Source organism: Oryctolagus cuniculus, chromosome 17, assembly GCF_964237555.1.
Source record: "Oryctolagus cuniculus chromosome 17, mOryCun1.1, whole genome shotgun sequence".
Lineage (NCBI taxonomy): Eukaryota > Metazoa > Chordata > Mammalia > Lagomorpha > Leporidae > Oryctolagus > Oryctolagus cuniculus.
In genome coordinates this window covers 18,444,609-18,464,731 of record NC_091448.1, presented here as the reverse complement: position 1 = coordinate 18,464,731, position 20,123 = coordinate 18,444,609, and the positions used below count along the sequence as shown (strand labels likewise).

The window sequence follows — 20,123 nt, the reverse complement described above, 5'->3', positions numbered from 1 at the left end:
TGGGACGTGTGTCCCTTCTCAGAGCGCCTGCTTCCCATCCAGCTTCCTGCTGATGTGAACCCTGGGAGGCAGCAGCTCAAGTACTTGAGTTCCTGCCCCCCGCCCCCCCCCCCCACGTGGGAGTTCCCGGCTCCTGGCTTCAGCCTGGCCCAGCCTGGCTGTTGTGGGCATTTGGGGAGCACACCAACAAATGGAATATCCCTCTCTGTCCCCCTAACACCCTCTTCTGTCTTTCAAAGAAGTTGAAAATATATTTAAAAAGGAGCTAGAGTCCTGGGCCCTGACCAGGCAGGATAAACAGGTAAGTAGTAGCACATGTCCTCCACCCCCCTCCTGCCCTGTGGCCTAACATCCAGGGAGTTGAACTGGTGCTGCCTCCTGAGAGCCTGCACGGAGCAGAGGTGACCCTGGGTGCCAGGGCACGTGGGGCGCCTTGTGTAACCTGGCTCCGCACCCCGTAAAGCTGTGCACCGGTATGTGCGTGCAGCTACAGGGCCCGGCCCCCGGCTCCCAGAGTGGGTACAAAGCGCCCTGCAGAGCCGGGCTTAGCCGCGCTGCGCCCACCATCCGAGGTCTTCGCAGAGGGACTGTGGCCACGGGCCGGGCCACCTTCACTAGGGGGCTCCCTCGGCCAAACCCACGGTGCTCCCCGGAGACCTGAGGACTAGCCCCTGCTCCGCAGCGGGATGTCACAGGGGCCGGCCCCCTTTGAGTCTCCAGCGCCCTCCACCCTGCAGCCTACGGGGGGCGCAGTGCAGGCGGAGGCGTCGTTGTGGGGACGTCACAGAGGCGGGGGGGGGGGGGGGTATCACAGGCGCCGGCACCTCAGCATCTCCAGCGCCCTCCACTAAGGCAAACAGCGCACTGGAGGCGGAGGGGCAGCAGCCACCTGACCGCTCCCCGCCTCCCCGACAGAGCCTCGGTCAGCATGGGGGCGACAGGTGGGAGCGGGCTTGGCGCCGGGGATCGGCGGGGGCGGGAGGGAAAGGGAAAGTGAGGGAGCAAGGCTCCGCCCCCGCTCACAAACCCGAGCCCCAGGGAGGGAAGTGCTGCCCAGCCAGGCCCCGCGGGGTGCAGCCTCGGCCCAGGAGCAGCGCCTTGCGGAAGGGATCCCCGGTCTAGGGAGAGAGCAGAGGGCTTGTGCCTAGGCTACCACTCGTGAACTCTCAAACAAGATAATCCCAACGGCACGCCCGCTGCCCCTGTTGGACCCGCGGAGCTGGAGCGGAGAGGAGCTGTCTCCAACACAAGTGTGTCCAGCTCCTGGGGGCTTGTACTGCTCTGCGGAGCTCCACTCCCCCTGGAACGGACCTTTCTTCCCTCCCAGGAGGACGTGGGCCAGCGCACAAACGTGCGGAGAATCAGTAACCAGAGAGCCCCTCCCCACGTTCCCCAACCCGAGGGCTAACGAGCTGACGCAGGCAACGTAGATCACCCGTGCGGCACCTAGCGGGCACCTTTCAGAGCGGCCGCGGTGTCGGAAGGGTGGGCGGACCCTGGCTTGTCCCAGAGAGCCTGTCTTGGGACAGCTGGGTTGGGCTTTCCAGCACGAATTGAATTTTGCCGGAGGGGCTTTGAGCTTAAGAACAGCTGCGCAAACCGGGCAGTTGGAGCGTGGGGCGAGGCAGCTGGATGCCAAGGGAGGAAAGCAGGCAGAGGCTGGATCACTGGGCATGACCCAGGGCAGAGGTGAGGCAGCAGGCTCGCTCTGGGGTCTGTGAGGGGCCCTGGTGAGAGGGCAATGTAGTTGCTGTGGTCCCACTGGAGACCTAAAGAAATGAACTAGTTGAAGGTGTTGCTATAGAACCCCTACCTGCGGGTCTGCTCGCCGGACGGGCAGAAAGCCGATCGCTGACACGGGGTGATGGAAGAAAGGTGTTTATTGCACAGTGCAGAGCACGGAGCCCGGCAGCTGCTGCTTACTTCCCTGGGTCCCCAAGAGGCAGGGATGCAGGTTCTAGATTGGAGTTGGGGCTGAGAGGTGCATGGTCAGCTCGTGTTCAAGTTCCTGGTTGGCCAGTGGTGCTCACTAAAGAGTGATGCCATGTTCTTTAGGGAAATTTTGATGGCCAGGTGGGCTTCGGTTGGTGTGGGGGTTACATGTAAGTGGGAGTCGCCTTCCACCCCAGACCTGAAATCTCCCAGCCCACACCTGGAATTCCCCTACCCAAACCCCTCTGGACCACACTGGCCAGCAGGATTTTATCTTATCAGAGAAGCAAAGGACTTCTTTAACCCAGTGATTCGAACCTTGTAGGGCCAGCTGTGCCACCCCCTTAATTCAGTGAATCCCTTCTGGTAAAGGACAGGCAAGGACACCTTGGGCTGAGGGAGACGAGAGGCTGGCCTTGCCTTTCCCTTAGAGGGTTCCGTCTCACATGTAAGAGCACAGGGGTTAGCACCTGGTGTGGAGCCAGCCACACCTGTGTTCAGGCCATGTGCTGCCCTCAACAGCCGTGTGAACGTGTGTATGCCCCTTGTCGTGGCCATAACATCACAGGGGCTGGGGCCCCCGCATCTTCCAGGCGTGAGGCACTTAGCACCTGTGTCCATCCCTGAACCCTCGGCCCCCAGCGCAGATCTCTGCTGGCTCTGGTTCTGAGAGATGAGGAAAGAGGCAATGGGAACGGGACAGGGATGCGTCCAAGGTCAGCATCACAGGGAGACTCAGCCGAGCTCGGCTTCTCATCTGGCTGCCAGAGTCAAGGGTGAATGGGGGGGGGGGGGGGGGGGCCTGTGTCACTGCATGAGAGGCTGCAAATAAAGACAGGGGGCGCCAGAGTCTGCCTGCACAGTGTGAGCTTGGGGCAGGAAACGGGGAACTCATTTCTTGGCAAGGATGTTTGCTGAGCACCCACCTGGGGATGCGAGGTTCAGAGGGAGCAGCACACAAACCCCGCTAGGGTCTATCTGAGGCCCAGATGGAGGCTGCAGGGGCAGGCGGGGGCAGCCCTGACCCCTCGCAGTGGGCTGGGAACCAAGGGCATCCGTAGAGAAGAGACGGCTCACTTTCCACAAGGGATGAGCAGGTGAACCTGAAGTCTTCTTAGGGAAAAGCGTGCACGCAGTGACTGGAGTTCGGGTCCAGAGCACAGGGGCAATTCCAGCAAGGAACAGAGATTTGAGAGGCTCCCAGGGCCTCAGCCATAGGCCTGAGCGTGATGTGGGGGCAGGGACTGCGTTCAGCAATGCATCCTCCGCCCCCTGCTCCCTGCCTGGCCAGGAGCTCAAAATTTTCTTGTAACTTTATCACAGAAATACACGCAGGTGGTTCAACCCTACTGAAGAGCTTGTCCAGGGAGGAAAAGAACCGGCCCCACCACACCTCTGTCTCCATCCTCCAAGCAACCACGGTTGTGCGACCTGAGCTGTTTTGCTGCCTGGTTGCCTTCTTCTCTCTACAAGCTTGCAGGCTACGTCTTGGTTTCTTAGCTCCAGATATTACCAATTTCCTGCTCTACAGGCACTGTAGTGCCCCATGCTCTCAATTGGTTTTAGATTTGCTGATTCCTTTGTAGAATTAATATATACTTAGATTTCATTTTTTAAAAATTTATTTACAGCTGGCGCTGCGGCTCACTAGGCTAATCCTCCGCCTTGCAGCGCCGGCACACCGGGTTCTAGTCCCGGTCGGGGCGCCGGATTCTGTCCCGGTTGCCCCTCTTCCAGGCCAGCTATCTGCTGTGGCCCGGGAGTGCAGTGGAGGATGGCCCAGGTGCTTGGGCCCTACACCCCATGGGAGACCAGGAGAAACACCTGGCTCCTGCCATCGGATCAGCGCGGTGGGCCGGCCGCGGCGGCCATTGGAGGGTGAACCAATGGCAAAGGAAGACCTTTCTCTCTGTCTCTCTCTCTCACTGTCCACTCTGCCTGTCAAAAAAAATTTTTTATTTATGTGGGGATAGGCATTGTGGCACAGCAGGTTAGCACGCTGCTTGGGATGCTGCGATCCCATATTCGAGTGCCTGGGTTTGAGTCCCACCTCCACTTCCCACCCAGCTTCCTGCAAAATGTGCATCCTGGGAGACAGCAGATCATAGCCCAATTACCTGGGTCCCTGCCACCCATGTGGGGAAGTCCTGGGTCCTGGCTTTGGCCTGTCAGCTGTTGCAAACATTTGAGGAGTAAACCAGCAGTTTGAAGATATCCCCTCCCCCCTCCCATAAATAAACTTTTTTAAAATTTTGAGAATCAGGCAGGCAGACAGAGAGCTCTCTCATCTGCTGGTTCACTCCCCAAATGCCCACACAGCCAGGACTGGGCCAGGTCCAAAGGCAAGAGCTGGAAACACAATCTAGGTTTCCCACGTGGGTCGTGGGGACGTAAGTACTTAAGTCATTACTGCTGACTCCTGGAGGCTGCAGTAATAGGAAGTTGGACTCAGGAGCACAGCCAGGTGTGGACCAGATACTCTGATGTGGGACACAGGCATCTTACCAGGCTCAACACCCACCCCAGTGGACTCACGTGTTTGTTTGTTCGTCAACTTAAGACAGAATCTCTTGGCATCCCACAAAGTTAGACAATATTTTAGTGCCCCTCCCCTTCCACCCCTCCCTTCAACTTCACCTGTCTGCCATCCACCTCCCAAGAACTCCAACCTGTGTTTTTGTTTTTGTTTTTTTTTTAAGTATTTATTTGAGAAACAGAGACAGAGAAAGAGGGCTCCACCCACTGGTTGACTCCCAACATGTGCACCAAAGGCTTGGAGTGGACCAGTTTCTTTTTTAATATCAAGATGAGTAACACTTACATTGACTCCTCATGGCTCCCACATACTTTGTGTATATGTATCTATATATTCATTCTAAAAATTGGAAGTTAGTGAGCAAGGTTTACATTGTAGCTATTTACTATTTACTGCAGTCGGGAAAGATACCACAGTTACCTTTTCTTGCCTACACAGCTTTTTGTTTTCCTAAAGTTTCCGGTTGCCTTTTTCTTATACCCCAGTTTTCTCATAGTCTCAGTTTTCTGCAGCCTCTGCATTTAACCAGCTATTCTAGCAGGTTTTCTTTCAGCAGACCTACCCTGCAGGGTCTGCACCAAGCTGAACTCATTGCGAGCCTCTGTACGGCTAACCTGGAATGTAACTGCTTTCTTGGGCTGGACACATTATTTTCTTCCTGGCTCTTATATTTTACACCTCCATGTTGTTCCAGCTCATCCTCAACTAACTTTATTTTTTTAAGATTTATTTTTTTATTTATTTGAAAGAGTTACAGAGAGAGGTAGAGACAGAGAGAGAGGTCTTCCATACACTGGTTCGCTCTCCAGGTGGCCGCAACAGCCGGAACTGTGCCAATCCGAAGCCAGGAGCTTCTTCCAAGTACCCATGTGGGTGCAGGGGCCCAAGGACTTGGGCCATCCTCCACTGCTTTCCCAGGCCAAAGCAGAGAGCTGCATCAGAAGTGGAGCAGCCGGGACTGGAACTGGTGGCCATATGGGATGCCAGCACTGCAGGTGGCAGCCTTACCCGCTATGCCACAGCGCCGGCCCCTCAGTAAGCTCTTTTAAACCAGTGATGTTCTTCAGCTCGGGGAATTTTGATTTCTCTCTTTGTCTTTCCCATGTTCTCTGTTCTTTCTGGATCTTTCTAGAATTCAGAATCTGACCTCCCATTGATCTTTTTCTCTTACAGTGTTTTAATACTTTGGTTCTACTTCCTGGGAAGATTCTCTGATTTATTTTTCAATTCTGTTTTGCCAAAAACTCTTTTCATCTCTTTTTTTCATAGTACCCTACTCTTGTGTTTTGGATGCAGTGTATATTGCTGAATATTTTCATCCGTGAATCTCTGAAGATGATTAGAATTCCTTCTTCTTAAATTAAATAGCCATGAGACTAGCTTTCTCTCTCCCAGGGAGAGAGGGAGACAGGGAGAGAGGGAGAGAGGGAGGGAGAGGGAGAGAGAGAGAGAGAGAGGGAGAGGAAGGGAGAGAGAGGGAGAGAGGGTGGGAGGGAGAGAGGGAGAGAGAGGGAGAGGGAGGGAGAGAGAGGGAGAGAGGGTGGGAGGGAGAGAGGGAGAGAGGGTGGGAGGGAGAGAGGGAGAGAGAGGGAGAGGGAGGGAGAGAGAGGGAGGGAGAGAGAGGGAGAGGGAGGGAGAGAGAGGGAGAGGGAGGGAGAGGGGGGGAGAGAGGGAGGGAGAGGGAGAAAGAGAGGGGGAGAGAGAGGGAGGGAGAGAGGGAGAGAGGGAGGGAGAGGGAGAAAGAGAGGGGGAGAGAGGGAGGGAGAGAGAGAGGGAGAGAGGGAGGCAGGAAGAGGGAGAGGGAGAGAGGGAGAGGGAGAGAGGGGGAGAGAGGGGGGAGGGAGAGAGGGAGGGAGAAGGAGAGAGAGCGAGAGAGAAAGAGAGGGAGAGGGAGAGAGGGAGAGAGAGGGAGGGAGAGAGAGAGGGAGAGAGAGAGAGAGGGAGGGAGAGAGGGAGAGAGAGAGGGAGAGAGAGGGAGGCAGGGAGAGGGAGAAAGAGAGGGGGAGAGAGGGAGGGAGAGAGGAGGGGGGCTGTCTGCTGGCTCACTACCCAAATGCAACACACAGAAGTTGCTGAAGCCAGGATCCCAGGACCTAATCAGAGTCTCCCACATGGGTGGCAGGGGTCCAAGTACCTGACAATCACCTTCGGCCTCCCAGCAGGCACAGTAACAGGAAACTGGGCATAAAGCGGAGCCAGGACTCAGCCCCGCCCTCCGCAGGATGCGGTCTTCCATGCTGAGTCCAGTGGTCCCTGAGGAATTCTTAACTCCCTGGGTTCTCAGGCCACCCTAGCACATTGCTGTCACCTTTTCATCTCACTTAGCAGTTTCCTCAAATGCTTGAGAATCCCAGGTTGTTGTGTTTAAGAAGGAAATCTTAACAAGGTTTGGGGGGGGGGGGGGACGTTTGGCTCAGCACATGGGAGTGCCCAGGTGGGAGGCCCCCACTCCACTTCCTCTCCAGCTCCCTGGTTCTGGCCTGACCCAGCCCTGGCTGCTGCAGGCCTCTGGGGCAGTGACCCAGCAGATGGAAGATCCTCTGTCTCTCTCGCTCTTGCTCTCATTCTCACTCTGCCTTTCAAATCAATTTTTAAAAAATCTTTACAGCTGATAGGAGCCTCTGGCTCTGGGACTTAGTGGCTGGCAGATATGCTCAGACAGGGAGAAGCCTACATGCGAAATGGGGGAGTCTTCTGATGTCTCACCCGGGGAGCGGCCCCCGGCTGCCCTGCGTGCTGACCTGCAGTGGTCAGGGAGCGCTTTCTGCTCGAATCTCTGAGGTGGCCCCTGTGGGATCACCTGGACAGACTGCCCGCTCCCCTCTTCCTGCACCCCTCCCCTCCCCAGCTGGGGCGGCTTCTCACCCCAGTCCTCTGCTCCCCACCTTCTGGGACCAGGACGAGGCCTCGTGTGCTGCTGGCCCCCTGGCTGCCTCCGTCACTGAGAGTTCAGACCTCTGTCATTTTTGTAAGGTCTATTTCAAATACCGGGCTGGGGACGCTGTTTAACGTTCTCACACTGTACGCAAGGGAGTATAATATCATTTGAACATGGACTGTGGTAAGTCAAACATGTATATTATAAAATAACAAAGCGTTATACCTAAGAAAAGCCAACAGGAAAGATAAAATAGGATGATAAAAATATATAATCCAGGCCGGCACCGCGGCTCACCAAGCTAATCCTCCGCCTTGCAGTGCCGGCACACCGGGTTCTAGTCCTGGTCGGGGTGCCAGATTCTGTCCTGGTTGCCCCCTTTCCAGGCCAGCTCTCTGCTGTGGCCTGGGAGTGCAGTGGAGGATGGCCCAAGTCCTTGGGCCCTACACCCCATGGGAGACCAGGAGAAGTACCTGGCTCCTGCCATCGGATCAGCGTGGTGCGCCGGCCGCAGTGCGACAGCCATTGGAGGGTGAACCAACGGCAAAAGGAAGACCTTTCTCTCTGTCTCTCTCTCTCTCACTGTCCGCTCTGCCTGTCAAAAAAAATAATAATAATCCAAAACAAGGCATCAAAAACGGAGAGCAAAGAACGGATGGGAAAAGTAGAAAGCAAATAGCAAGATGGCCAACTCAGCCCCATTGCTCCCAGTCGATGTTAAAGGCAAACATTGGCAGAAGGGATAAAAAAGAAGCAAGCCTTAACTATATGCTACCAATTGGAAACTTATTTTATTTTACATATTTTTAAAGTTGAATCTGGTTTGGCTTGCTGTATTTATTTTGTGTTTGGTTTGAAAGTCGGAGAGACAGATTTTCCACCTTCTGGTTCACCCTCCAAATGCCTGAGACAGCCAGGGCCGGGCCAGACCAAAGCCAGGAGGCCTGAATTCAATATGGGTCTCCCAGGTCAGTGGCAGGGACCCAGTGACTCGAACCATCGCCTGCTGCCTCCTAGGGTACACGCTTAGCAGAAAGCTGGAATCACACAGTGAACCCCACAATGTAGGATGCGTCCCCAGCAGTGTTTTAACACTGTGCCGAAGGCCCACCCCTTAAAACCTAGTTTAGCCATAAAGACACAAGATGGTTAGAAAAGTGAAAGGATACAAAAGATAGCCCATGCCAAGACCACTCATAAGACATCTGGAGCGCCACGTTAACATCACTCAAAGTAGGTTTTGGATCAAAGAATATTGCCAGAGATGGGTGGTGTCGTTTCATAATGATAAATGGATCAGTTATCAGGAGGATACAACTGTCCCAACTGTTTCTGCACCCAACGCCACAGCTTCAAGATGCAGAAACGGGTAGAACTGCCAGGAGAAGCGGACAAATCCACCCTTGTGGGTAGAAGTGTCAGCGCTCCTGCCTCAGCAGTCGATAGAATAAACAGACAAAGCCCCAGGGCTGTAGAAGCTGCGACTGCTACACCTGCCACACGGCTTCACTGTCGTTTACTTACAGAACACTCCACCCGACAAGCGCGTAATCCACATTCTGTTCAAGCTCACGAGATCGCTCACATGTGGGCCACCGGAAAAAAGCTCAGGGGCAAGCGTCGGCCACAGCAGTTAAGGCGCCACTGGGACACCCGTATCCCACATCAGAGCGCCTGGGTCCCAGTCTAGGCTTAGCTTCAATTCCAGCTCCCTGCTAATGTGAACCCTGGGAGGCAGCAGGTGATAATTCAAGTACCTGGGTCCCTGGCACCCATGTGGGAGACCCAGATTGAGTTCCTGGCTCCTCCCATCTTTGGCCTGGCCCAGCCCTGGCTGTTGTGGGCATTCAGGGAGTGAACCAGTGAACCAGCAGGAGACCTCTCCCTCCCTCCCTCCCTCTCTCACTCTCTCTCTCTCCCTCCCTCCCTCTCTCCCTCTCACTCTCTCCCTCCCTCCTTCCCTCTCTCTCTCTCTCCCTCTCTCTCTCCCTCCCTTCCTCTCTCCTTCTCACTCTCTCTCTCCCTCTCTCCCTCTCTCCCTCCCTCCCTCTCTCCCTCTCTCTATCCCTCTCCCCCTCTCTCCTTCTCTCTCTCCCCCCCTCCCTCCCTCTCTCCCCATCTCCCTCTTTTCCCCTTCTCTCTGTGCCTTTCAAATAAATAAGCATAAGCAGTATTTTTTAATGCCCCAGGGGTAGATGCCCGGCCTAGTGGCTAAGATACCAGTTAAGAAGCCTGCATCCCATATCAGCATACTTGGGTTCGCGTCCTGGCTCCTCTCTCAATACCACCTTCCTGCTAGTGATGACCTCGGGAGGCAGCAGTGATGGCCCAAGTACTTGATTCCCTGCCACGTGCGTGGGAGAGCTGGATAAAGTTCCTGGCTCCTGGCTTCAGCCTGGCCCAGCCCCAGCCACTGTGGGCATGTTGGGAGTGAACTAGTGAATGGGAGCTCTCTCTCCCCTTCTGTCTGTCTGTCTCTCTTTAAAAAAAAAAGTCTCAATAAATTTTAAAAGATTCAAATCATACTTCATATGCTCTCTGACCGTGATGGTCTTGAATTAAAAATCCGTAAGAGAGAGATAACCGGAATATCCCCCAAATATTTAAAAAATAGTGCACTTCTGAGTAGTACACTTCACTCAAATGTCAAAGAAGAAATTACAATGAAAATTAGAAAGTTTTGTGAACAGAATGAAAATTGAAATTACAGGGGCTGATGTTGTAACTAAGTGGGTACAGCTACCACCTGCAGCACGAGCGTCCCACATGGCTGCTCCACTTCCCATCGAGCTCCCTGCTGTGGCCTGGGAAAGCAGTGGAAGATGGCCCAAGTGCTAGGGCCCCTGCACCTGTATGGGAGACCCAGAAGAAGCTCCTGGCTCCTGGCTCCTGGCTTTGGCCTGGCTTGGCCCTGGCTGTTGCAGCCATCTAGGGAATGAACCAGCAGATGGAAGATGTCTCTCGGGTGTGCTTTTTCACATAAATAAAATATTTAAAAAAAGAAATTGAGGCTGGCGCCGCGGCTCACTAGGCTAATCCTCCACCTTGTGGCGCCGGCACACCAGGTTCTAGTCCTGGTCGGGGCGCTGGATTCTGTCCTGGTTGCCCCTCTTCCAGGCCAGCTCTCTGCTGTGGCCCGGGAGTGCAGTGGAGGATGGCCCAAGTGCTTGGGCCCTGCACCCCATGGGAGACCAGGAGAAGTACCTGGCTCCTGCCATCGGATCAGCGCGGTGCGCCGGCCACAGTGCGCTGGCCGTGGCGGCCATTGGAGGGTGAACCAACGGCAAAGGAAGACCTTTCTCTCTGTCTCTCTCTCTCACTGTCCACTCTGCCTGTCAAAAAAAAAAAAAAAAAACACACACACACACACACAAGAAATTGAAAACACAGTATCAGCATTGGTGGCCTGCAGTCCCAGCGACAGCAGCAAACTTCTACAACAGCAAGGACGGAAGGTCTTGAGTCCGTGACTGCAGCTTCCACCCTAAGAAGCCTGGGGCGGGAAAGAAAAATAATAAAAATCTAAGTGGCAACCAATGACAAGAAGGCAGAATGGCAACAGAGAAAACCAGTGCAACCACAGCTTGGCTCTTTGAGATCAGCTGCTGAATCTCCAGCCAAACTGAGCAGGACGGGGCGGGGTTGGGGGGGGGATGCTGGGGAATGGAAGAGATGACGTCATGGAAACCTGCACGCATGAGATGGGTGATAGGGAGTGTGCTGAACAACTTACGCCAGCAAATTTGACAAATTCCTTAAAAGATACAAACTCTGGAAGCCAATGAAAAAAGAAGCAGACACTCTGGAGCAGGGAGGTGACAGGGGCAGGCGTGTGGCCCCAGTGCCGCTCGGGACACCCACATCCCACACCCAAGCGCCTGCTTTTGATACTCATCTCCAGCTCCTGACCCCAGCCTCTCGCTAGCTCAAACCCTGAGACAGCGGTGATGGCTCAAAGTAATGGGGTTCCTTCCCACCCCCACCAGGGGAGCCCTGGATAAGTGGCCCCTGGCTTTAGAGATAGCTCTGTGTGTCTTTCTCTCTGGGTCTCCCTGCCTCTCAAATAATGACAATTAGAAAAATTACCTAAAAACAGTTAAAAGGCTCAACTTTAGGTTACATCTATTTTACCACCATGAAAAAATGGATTAAATCGCCCTATGTCCCTCTTCAAAGTTAAATGTGTCATCAACAGTCTTCCCCCAAGGAAGCTCCAGGCCAACAGAAAGGGCAAAATCATCGCAATTTGCACAAACTCTTTGAACAAATTGGAGAATGCTTTGCGGCTCATCCTCTGAGGCCAGTACTACTCGCATACCAAACCCGACAGACACTACATGACAAGAAAACTGCAGCCCACGGGGCCATGAGGATGCTTCAAAAGGCTCAGGGGGAAAGTGGAACGGAAGAAGAAATTCCCCGGGGGAGGGTAAGTTTTAAAATGCATCCAGTTCTTTCCAAGTTTCCATTTCTGAAGACAACCTTGTGTACGTGGAAATTCTGTAAAAGTTAGCCAGTAAGCCGGCGCTGTGGCATAGCGGGTAAAGCTGTTGCCTGCAGTGCCGGCATCCCATATGGGTGCCCGTTCGAGACCTGGCTGCTCCATTTCCAATCCAGCTGTCTCCTAGAGCCTGGGAAAACAGCGAAAGATGGCCCAAGTGCTTGGGCCCCTGCACTCACGTGGGAAACCCAAAAGAAGCTCCTGGCTCCTGGCTTCGGATTGGCCCAGCTCCAGTCGTTGCAGCCATCTGGGGAGTGAACCAGCAGATGGAAGACCTCCCTCCTCCCTCCCTCCCTCCCTCCCTCCCTCCCTCTGTAACTCTGTCTTTCAAATAAATAAATCTAAAAAAAAAAAAAACCCACAGAAAACATAACTTCCTGACCTGATGAAGGGCATCTATGAAGAAAGCCACAGCTCACGTCAGACTCAATGCCAAATCCTCGAGGATCTCCCCTAAGCTCAGCAGCAAAGCCTGGACCTCCACTCTGCCTTCTCTTCCACATTGCATGGAGCTCGTCCCGGTGTGCTGAGGCAAGCCAGGGGAAGCGAGAGAAAGGGCAAGCAACGCAGCCTTGGTCCCCATCGTTGTCTGTGTGGAAATCCTGTGCACTCTCAAGAATGCAGCATACAGCGCACTCTCAGCCTCACCAGCCCCAGAGAGAGCCCAGGGCCCACTCTCAGCCTTCTAATGCGATCCCAGAACCAGGCAGGACAGGAGGGACAGGATGGGAGAGGGGCCTCCAGGGGGCTGAGGGGAGAGAAAAGGAGGGGGCCCGGCGCCAGAGCCCTCCGGGGTGCCCCTGCCCCCGCTGCTGCTGCCCTCACCTCCTTCTCTCCAACAGGTTCCAATGGGTTTCCCTGCTGTGGCCAGAAGTCCGTGGAGATTGTGGAGATACCGTGAGAGCCAACCCCGCCCCGTGCCTAGGCACCTCCCTGCAGGACCTCCAGCTGCACCCCAGCACCATGGGCCCCCTACCCAGATCTCCCTCCATTCTGGCCCTTTCCAAATTCCCCCCATGGCCAGGGAAGGGGGAAGGGTGACTGCCAGCCCCCTTCTGTTTCTGACCTCGGCCTGGGACATGGGAGGAGGGCCAAAGGGTGGTGGGGCCCACCAGGGGCATGGGCGGGACCGGGCCCTCAGACCGCCCTGCTTGCTGAGAGCAGAGCAATCCCAGCTGGGAGTGGGCAGGTGCAGGGAGAGGACCAGGGGTCCCAGTGGTGAGGAGGCCCAGGGCTGAGAAGAGCCCAGGGAGGCCCCAGCCCACATGCGCCCCTGACATTTGAGATCCACCACAGGCCCTGGGTGCTGCTCGGGGCCTTGCCCCCAGTAAGGAGCCAGTTTCTGGGCACCAGCTTTCCAAATGACCCGTATTGGCCGCCCGCAACGCTCTCCTGGCAAAAAGGAGAGTCCTGGGCCTGGCTCCACCCAACCAGCTCCCACTTTGGGGCTGGGAAGGAATTGGCAAGTAGCCGGGAGCTCCCTGTACTCCTTGGAGCCCCTTCTCCAGAGTGCTTGGTGGGATCGGGGCAGGGCAGTGGAGGAGCTGGGATGCGCCTTGCAGTCCCTCCTCAAGGCAGGGGACAGCAGGGGTCCTGGTAGACCCCCTTCCCTGGAGCCACCCCACCTGCCCCATGGATCCCAGCCACCCACCTGCCTCCTCCTGTCTTAGGAATTACTCCACCCACCGCCAGCACCCACCTCAGGTGCTACAAGAAGAAGAGTTAGAGGTAAGAGAGGGCAGGGTCACTGCCTATGCAGGGGATGGTAGGCAAGGGGCAGGGTGTTTGAGCTCCATCTTCCCTAAATCCCAACCAGCCCCTACTTTTGATGATGCTGGGTCCTGGTGCTTGGCCAGCAGGGGCTGCCCCACTCATCCACGTTGCTTCCCTGTGCCAAGCAGGTCTCTGAGAAGAGACAAGGGTGCCCTGGGCGGAGCTGGGACAGAAGCTTGGTGGCAGAAAGGACCTCCAAGGCAGGCCCACCCAGCTCTTGCCCCCTCACGCTGCCAATTGCTCCCTTTCAGCTGGAGGCAGAATTGCTGGAGCAGAAGCCCCCACCCGAAGAGGACCTGGACACAGTCCCAGACCTGGACCTAATCCCGAATCTGGAGCCAGTGAAGGAGCTGGAGACAGATCTGCTGCAGTCGGAGCTGGACCCAGAAGCCAAGGCCAACACCAGGCTGGACACAGAGCCCCCGTGGCAGGCAACCAACTTGGACTCAGGTAGTGAAGACATCCTGCAGCAGGGCTACAGGATCGAGTCCCTCCACCCCTGCCCGGAGGCACTGCCCCCGCCTCAGAGATTCGCACCGTGGAGCGACCTGGATCCCGTGGCGGAGGAAGTCCAGAGGTCCGGCCAGCACCGCTCCATCCGCGTGCAGACCTCCAAGCACCTCTTCTGGGCAGACAAGCTCATCCAGGCCTCGGAGCACAGCCTGCAGCGGATGGGAAGTGTGCAACAGAACCAGCACAGCCAGCAGCTTCAGCGCCCCAACATCCACCCGGATCTCCCAGCCACAGACCCCCGGCTGACGCCAAACCCCAGCGAGTCCTCAGGCCCCCTGCTGCTGCCGGCCATCGGTCTGCCAGAACTAGTCAGCTTTGCGTCTTCCCTGGCCATGGCCTCCTCCAGCAAGAGGGACTTGCCCAGTTTGGAGCTCATGATCAAAGCTCCACCCCAGAAGGCCGAGGAGCCTTCTCCAGAGCCTGCCCAGCCCGCTGTGGACAAGCGGGACCCAGAACCGCGTGCAGAGAAGCCACCAGCCCACAAGGAGCTGCCGAAAGGCCACATACAAGAGGACAAGGCGTCCCCCGGCCACTATCTTGACTTCAGCAAGCCAGGGGTTAAGCGGGCCAACATTGAAGGGGAAGTGGAGCTTCTCCAGCCACCGGCCAGGTCCTCCCAGCCTCAGGGAGCCCAGGAAGAGTGAGTGAGGCCACCGCGCAGCTCCCCCCACCCCTAACCCAGGGCAGGGCTGGGAGGTGTGGGCAGCGTGTACGCAGCGGAATGAGGGGCCGGGCAGGGTGCACATGGACTTCAGTGACGGCTGGACCTCAGTGACCTCATAAAGGCTGCTGGAAACCAGGTTCCGGTAGACTGGGGTGCAGTGCCAAGGCCAGGGCCAGAGGAGGCCTGGGACCATGGAGGGTGAGCATTCCAGGGGTAGAGTAGGGGCCTGGGTTCAAAACGGGAAGGGTCGTGCTGGCATCCGGAAGCTTCTCACCCAGGGCAGCAGCCTCACACATAACAGAAGCGCCTGGGCTGGTCGTGTCTGCCCCGCTGGGAGCCCGATGGCGCCAGCCCTGGGGCCCTGGACGCATCTGTCCAGGGGAGAAGGAGGAACGGGGCTCTCCATGCAGCACCCCTTGCTTCCGGGGGACAGGCGGACACAGAACACCAGCTGCCCGGCTTGGTGCAGCAGGAGATGGCGCCTCACCCCCACTGCCCCCTGTCCCCCAGCCCCCTGCTGGGGCCCCTGTGACTCTGTCTCTCTTGTGTTGCAGCTCGGTGCCGGGAACCAAGAAAGGGAATCCATTATTGCTGAAAATCCATTTTAAGCTGTCGTCCCCTCCACCCCCAAGAAATGACTAGACAGAACGATTAAAGCCTCCAGTGCTCACCCCACTCAGACTTTTTTGCGCAAATGCCCCCGGACCAGTGAGCTCACCTGGCTGCCGTGTCCCGGCCGCAGTTTTTTAGGGATGCCACACGTGCACCCCCGCCCCCTGTTTTGTAGCCGCCCTAGCCCCGCCTGCCCCCTGAGGGCTCTGCCACAGCTCTCCCTGGCCATTGGTCTCACCCCCAGCTCGCTCCTGAGGAGTCGTGGTAGGGGGAGCAGTGCCCTGTCTGAGGCCTCAGTGTCTTAGGCTGTGAAATGGGCTTCCAGGGGCATGTCGGGATCATCTGAGGGGTAGCCCCTGGCTCAGGACTATGGGAAAGGAGTTCTCCCTGTGTCTCCACGGAGCGGGCCTGGCGTGGGGAAGGACTCGCAGCTGTCCAGGGTTTGAAGGAAAAACTGAGGCTGAAGGACTGGGCCCCCAGGAGGCTCAGCCTTGAGCTGGAGCCTCCTTGAAGTTCAGGCAGAGCCCACGCATGACCATGCATGTCCCATGCCACACAGACAGGCTCACACACCCTCAGCTGGCTGTACATTTCACACACGCACACAGGACCATCCATGGGTTCGGACAAGTGTCATGCCAAGTGCACAGGGTGGCACCACGCACAGGGTCCCCCGTGCTCCTGTTCCTCCTCCCTCCCAGACCCCTGAACTCACTGCTCCATCTACAGTCTGCACAGCTATGCTTTTTCCAGAATAAGCTGGGACCGTGCAGTGTGGCGGCCTTTTCAGATGGGCCTCTTTGTCCTAGCCACAAGCCTGAGAGCCCCCTGTGCTCCATGGCTTGAAAGCATACTTCTCTTAGTGCCGAGCCATCTCCCCTGGTCCGTATGGGCCACAGCTCACTGATCCACACACTAGGAAGGACCTCTTGGTTGCTTCTGAGTTTGGGCAAGGACAAAATAAAGTTGCTGTGAACATCTGTGTGCAGGGTTTTGTGTGAACAGAGTGTTCATCTGGGTAGATCCCAAGGTGTGCGATTGCTGGAGTGTATGGTAAGGGGAAGTTTAGCTTGTTTAAAAAAAAAAAAAAAAAAAAGTCACCAAACAGGGACAGGCGTTCGGTGCTGTGGTTAAGATGCCTCTTGGGATGTGCTTGGGTTCAAGTCCATTTCTAGCTTCCTGCTCATGCACACTCTGGGAGGCACAGTGATGATGGCTCAAGTGCCTGGGTCCCTGCAACCATGTGGGAGACCTGGATGGAGCTCCAGGCTCCTGGCTTTGGCCAGGCCCAGCCCTGGCTGTTGCAGGCATTTGGGAAGTGAACCAGCAGATAGAAGATCCTCTGTCTCTCTCCTTCTCCCTCTCCCTCTCCCTCTCTCTCTCTCTCTGCCTTTCAAATAAATAAAAATAATTTTTTAGAAAAGCCACCACCAAAGCAGCCTGGGGGCTGCGGGTCTGAGGCACAGGACCAGCTTCAGAGTCTGTGACTCTGCCTTTCAGGCAGCAGAGGGCAGAAGACCAAGAGATCCGCGTTGACACAGAGAAGGTAAGGGGGCCAGCACTCCCCAGGGGGGAGGCGGGAGCAGGCATCACTGCCCAGGCTCCGCCCCAGGATCTCCTAGGGCAGGGCCATGGGTGTGGTCTGGGGCGGAGGTCCTGGCAGGAGATGGAGAACCAGGCACCTGCAGGCCTGGTCCTAGGTCCCCCGGAGTCTGACCACTCTGTCTTGTCTTCTCCCTGCCCCGAAGGCCTCCACGGAAGCCTCAAAGGCTGCTCACCCGAGATCCAGGAGAGGAGGGGGCTGGTAGGACCCAGAAAGGGCGGGTGCAGCAGTGTTCTGCCCTGTCGAGGCGCACGGAGCCCGCAGAAGCCATGGCCACGAGGGCTGAACGGACGGCGCAGACGGCCAGGGGAGTCAAGGGCCCCTCAGCTGCCCAGCCAGCACAGTCAGGCCCAGATGCCAGGTCTCAGAGGTGAGGGGAGAGACTGCAGGCAGGCCTGGGGTGCCGGGTGGGGGCGAGGCCCGGCTGGCCCTGGTATCTTTCTGCAGAAGGTGCAAAGGTCTTCCCAACTCCTTCCCCTGGGGCAGCTGGACAGATGAGAGCCTGCAGCCCCTGACATGCCGGCAGCTGGCAGGTGAGGGCCCCAGGGAGAAAAGCTGGGAGAGGCTCAGGCCACAGTCAGCAGGGTGCCAGCCTGCAGCTGGGACTACCACAGGAAGCCAGTGTTTGTAACTTGCTCTCTGTGCTGGTCGAATCTGCTCATCTCTACAACCCAAGGGCTCCCGGATGTGTCTGCCCATAGAGGGGGCTGTGTGCAGCGAAGGAAAGCTGGATGGATCGGTGGGGAGGTGAAGGGAAGTATTTGAACAAATGGATGAATGGACAGGATGGAAAAAGACGGGAGAAAGAATCCGAGATCCCTGGCTGCGCTGGGTCTGGGCTGCGGGGGCAGGGGCAGAAGGAACCCCTGGCCCAAGGCTCCCCAAAGATCAGGTCCTGATTTTGGCAGGGGCCGCTCAGAGCAGAATCATTGTCATCATCAACAGTGTTCCGTGTCTGCTACGTGCCCAGCACCAGCAGGGCTCAAAGCCAGGCCTGGCAGGTGTGACCTTGGACTTGACTCTTGAACGTTTTTCAGACAGAAACGTTGAGTGAGCTCTTGACAAGCGTCAACACACAGCAGCCGCTGTTGTCCTCTGTACTACAACCCTCGGGGGCGCCGGTGACCCAAGCTGTCAGTGCCCCCGGGGCCGAGCGGGCAGGTCCCCGGGAGAGCCTTTCACCTTGCTGCCCGCCCTGTACCCTCAGCCTTCCAGGACGTCTTCAGACTGTTCAGCTCCAGCCTGACCAGCACGGTGGACATGCGCAGCATCAAAGTGGCCCTGCACAACGCGGGCATCCAGCTGAGTCCGCAGGAGATGTGTGAGGCCCTGCGGCAGGCAGACCTGGACGGTGGGCACCGCCGTCCCTGCCCTCTTGCCCGCTCCCACTTCGAGGCATTCCGCCGACGAGCGCCTCCCCTGCCCACAAACTCCCTGGCTTTACTTTAAGGTTCCCTCCTCCGGGAAGCCTGCCCTGATCAATACACCTGTCTCATGGCCATCCTTGCTGTGTTAATCCTCATCCTGACTTGGGAAAAGGTTCTTTACCCCCAACCACAGTGGGGTCCACCCTAGGCTTCTCTAACACCTGGTGCTGCTGCCAAACCCCTAAGCCAGCGCAGGGCAGCAACCGGCAGCAGCCCCCCTCTTCCTCCCAGGTGACGGAATCGTCAGCTTCAAAGACTTCCTGGGCGTCCTCACTGACGACCACCGCTTGGCTCAGTGCATGGGTGAGGGGCAAGGCCGGGGGCACTCGGGTGGTCCTGGCCTGGAGGAAGCCCCTCTTCTCACGCTGCCCTCTTCCTCTGTCCTAGGTCAGGTGAGAAGCAGCCGGGTCCACGACCCCCAGGGCCTGCAGACCCTGTTCTTAGAGATGCTGTTCAAGTTGCTGACCCAGGGCCTGGTGCCCCCCAAGACCGGGCAGGAGGTGATGAGGTGGGCACAGCCGCACTCAGCTCTGGGCCCAGGGTCGGGGGAGCAGACCCCGCCCCGTTCCCCGGGGCAGATTCCTGGGCTCCATCTTCTCCAGGCCACAGAATCAGGAGCCAGGGAGGGGACTCTGAGGCGGGTGCCCCACCTTTCCCTCCCAAGCTACTACTTCAAGAAGCAGCGAACTCTGCGAGGCAGCCCCGGCTGGAAGTGCGGGTCTCGCGGCCAGGGCCGCCCGGCGCGCGCCCGCGCGGGCCCCAACTTCTTCTGCCAGGCCGCACGCCTCACCGGCCTCTCCAGCGCGGAGCTGGCGCGCTCGCTGCAGCGACTGCACCAGGCGGGTGCGCCCCGGGCCGGGCGGGGAGAGACCGGCGGGAGGGGGGCCCTTCCAGTCACACAGCACGCCCAGCACCGGCCCCCGCTCCCGAGGACCCACTCCCAGGACTGGCCCCGTCTCCGCCTTTCCCCACGTGCCTGTCTCAGGTGCGCGCAGCCCTTATTCTCAGATACCAAAGCTGGCGGGGCGCACGCGGCCCGAACGCAGGACGCCGGGCGGAACCCCTCGCCCCGACGTCCGACTGCCCAAGCGCCGCCAACTCAGCCGCCCCAAGCTCGGGAGTAACCTGGGGCCGCTCTGCCAAGGTGAGAGCCGGGGAACGCGGCTGCGGGGAAAGGCTGGGAGAGCGGCGCGGAGGTAGAAGGGGCGGGTCAGACGGAGCGCAGGCGGGGCAGACGGAGCGCAGGCGGGGCAGACGGAGCGCAGGCGGGGCAGACGGATGGGCGTGGCTGGCGGGTGCCAGCGGGCGCGGCAGGTGCAGCTGGAGGCGGGACGGGCGGAGGTGTGAACCGAGATCACTCACGGGCCCAGAAACGCGGCCAGGTTCCCAGGTAGTAGGTGGGATGGGGGAAACGGGGCGGGCAGGAGGCGGAGGCGCGCGTCGGGCCTGCAGCTGCGCATTTAACCCTCCGCACGCCTCCCGCACCCGCAGGGCCCCGGAGCCAGCTGCCGGAGCACCGGCAGCCCTGGAAGCTGGCTCCCTCTCCGCCGACTCTGGCGCAGAAGCAGCTCCTGTCCCCTTCGCCAACCTGTGTGCGGCGACCCGCGATGAAAAGCTGGCATAAGTAAAGCGTTTGCTAAGCGGAACCGGCTGTGCGTGCTGGGGGCGGGCACGGAACCGACGC

At 57.7% G+C, this 20,123-nt stretch overlaps 2 protein-coding genes and 1 long non-coding RNA gene across 5 annotated transcripts; 2 read left to right on the top strand and 1 right to left on the bottom strand.

Moving 5' to 3' along the window:
* The first annotated feature begins 791 nt into the window (after window positions 1-791).
* Window positions 792-15,467, top strand: SPATA32 (spermatogenesis associated 32). The gene is made up of 5 exons (XM_008271596.4): window positions 792-941; window positions 12,690-12,744; window positions 13,518-13,575; window positions 13,872-14,773; window positions 15,352-15,467. Exons 1-5 carry the CDS (start codon window positions 929-931, stop codon window positions 15,437-15,439), a joined length of 1,116 nt encoding a protein of 371 aa, XP_008269818.1. The 5' UTR covers window positions 792-928; the 3' UTR covers window positions 15,440-15,467.
* Window positions 9,342-14,296, bottom strand: LOC103351586 (uncharacterized). The gene is made up of 4 exons (XR_519345.4): window positions 14,158-14,296; window positions 12,230-12,373; window positions 12,027-12,094; window positions 9,342-10,839 (listed from the first exon to the last, which is right to left on the bottom strand). It is a non-coding gene; the product is annotated as an uncharacterized lncRNA (long non-coding RNA).
* LOC100351531 (EF-hand calcium-binding domain-containing protein 3) lies at window positions 14,920-20,067 on the top strand. 3 transcript variants are annotated; one of them, XM_070060598.1, is made up of 10 exons: window positions 14,920-14,995; window positions 16,910-16,955; window positions 17,158-17,382; window positions 17,499-17,545; window positions 18,220-18,363; window positions 18,671-18,742; window positions 18,827-18,947; window positions 19,104-19,282; window positions 19,425-19,583; window positions 19,931-20,067. In XM_070060598.1, exons 1-10 carry the CDS (start codon window positions 14,989-14,991, stop codon window positions 20,065-20,067), a joined length of 1,137 nt encoding a protein of 378 aa, XP_069916699.1. In that variant the 5' UTR covers window positions 14,920-14,988. The 3 variants fall into 3 exon arrangements, with proteins under 3 accessions (XP_069916699.1, XP_051681726.1, XP_051681727.1); XM_051825766.2 differs by having other exon boundaries at window positions 17,460-17,545; XM_051825767.2 differs by having other exon boundaries at window positions 14,932-14,995; window positions 16,829-16,955; window positions 17,460-17,545.
* Window positions 20,068-20,123: the final 56 nt, after the last annotated feature.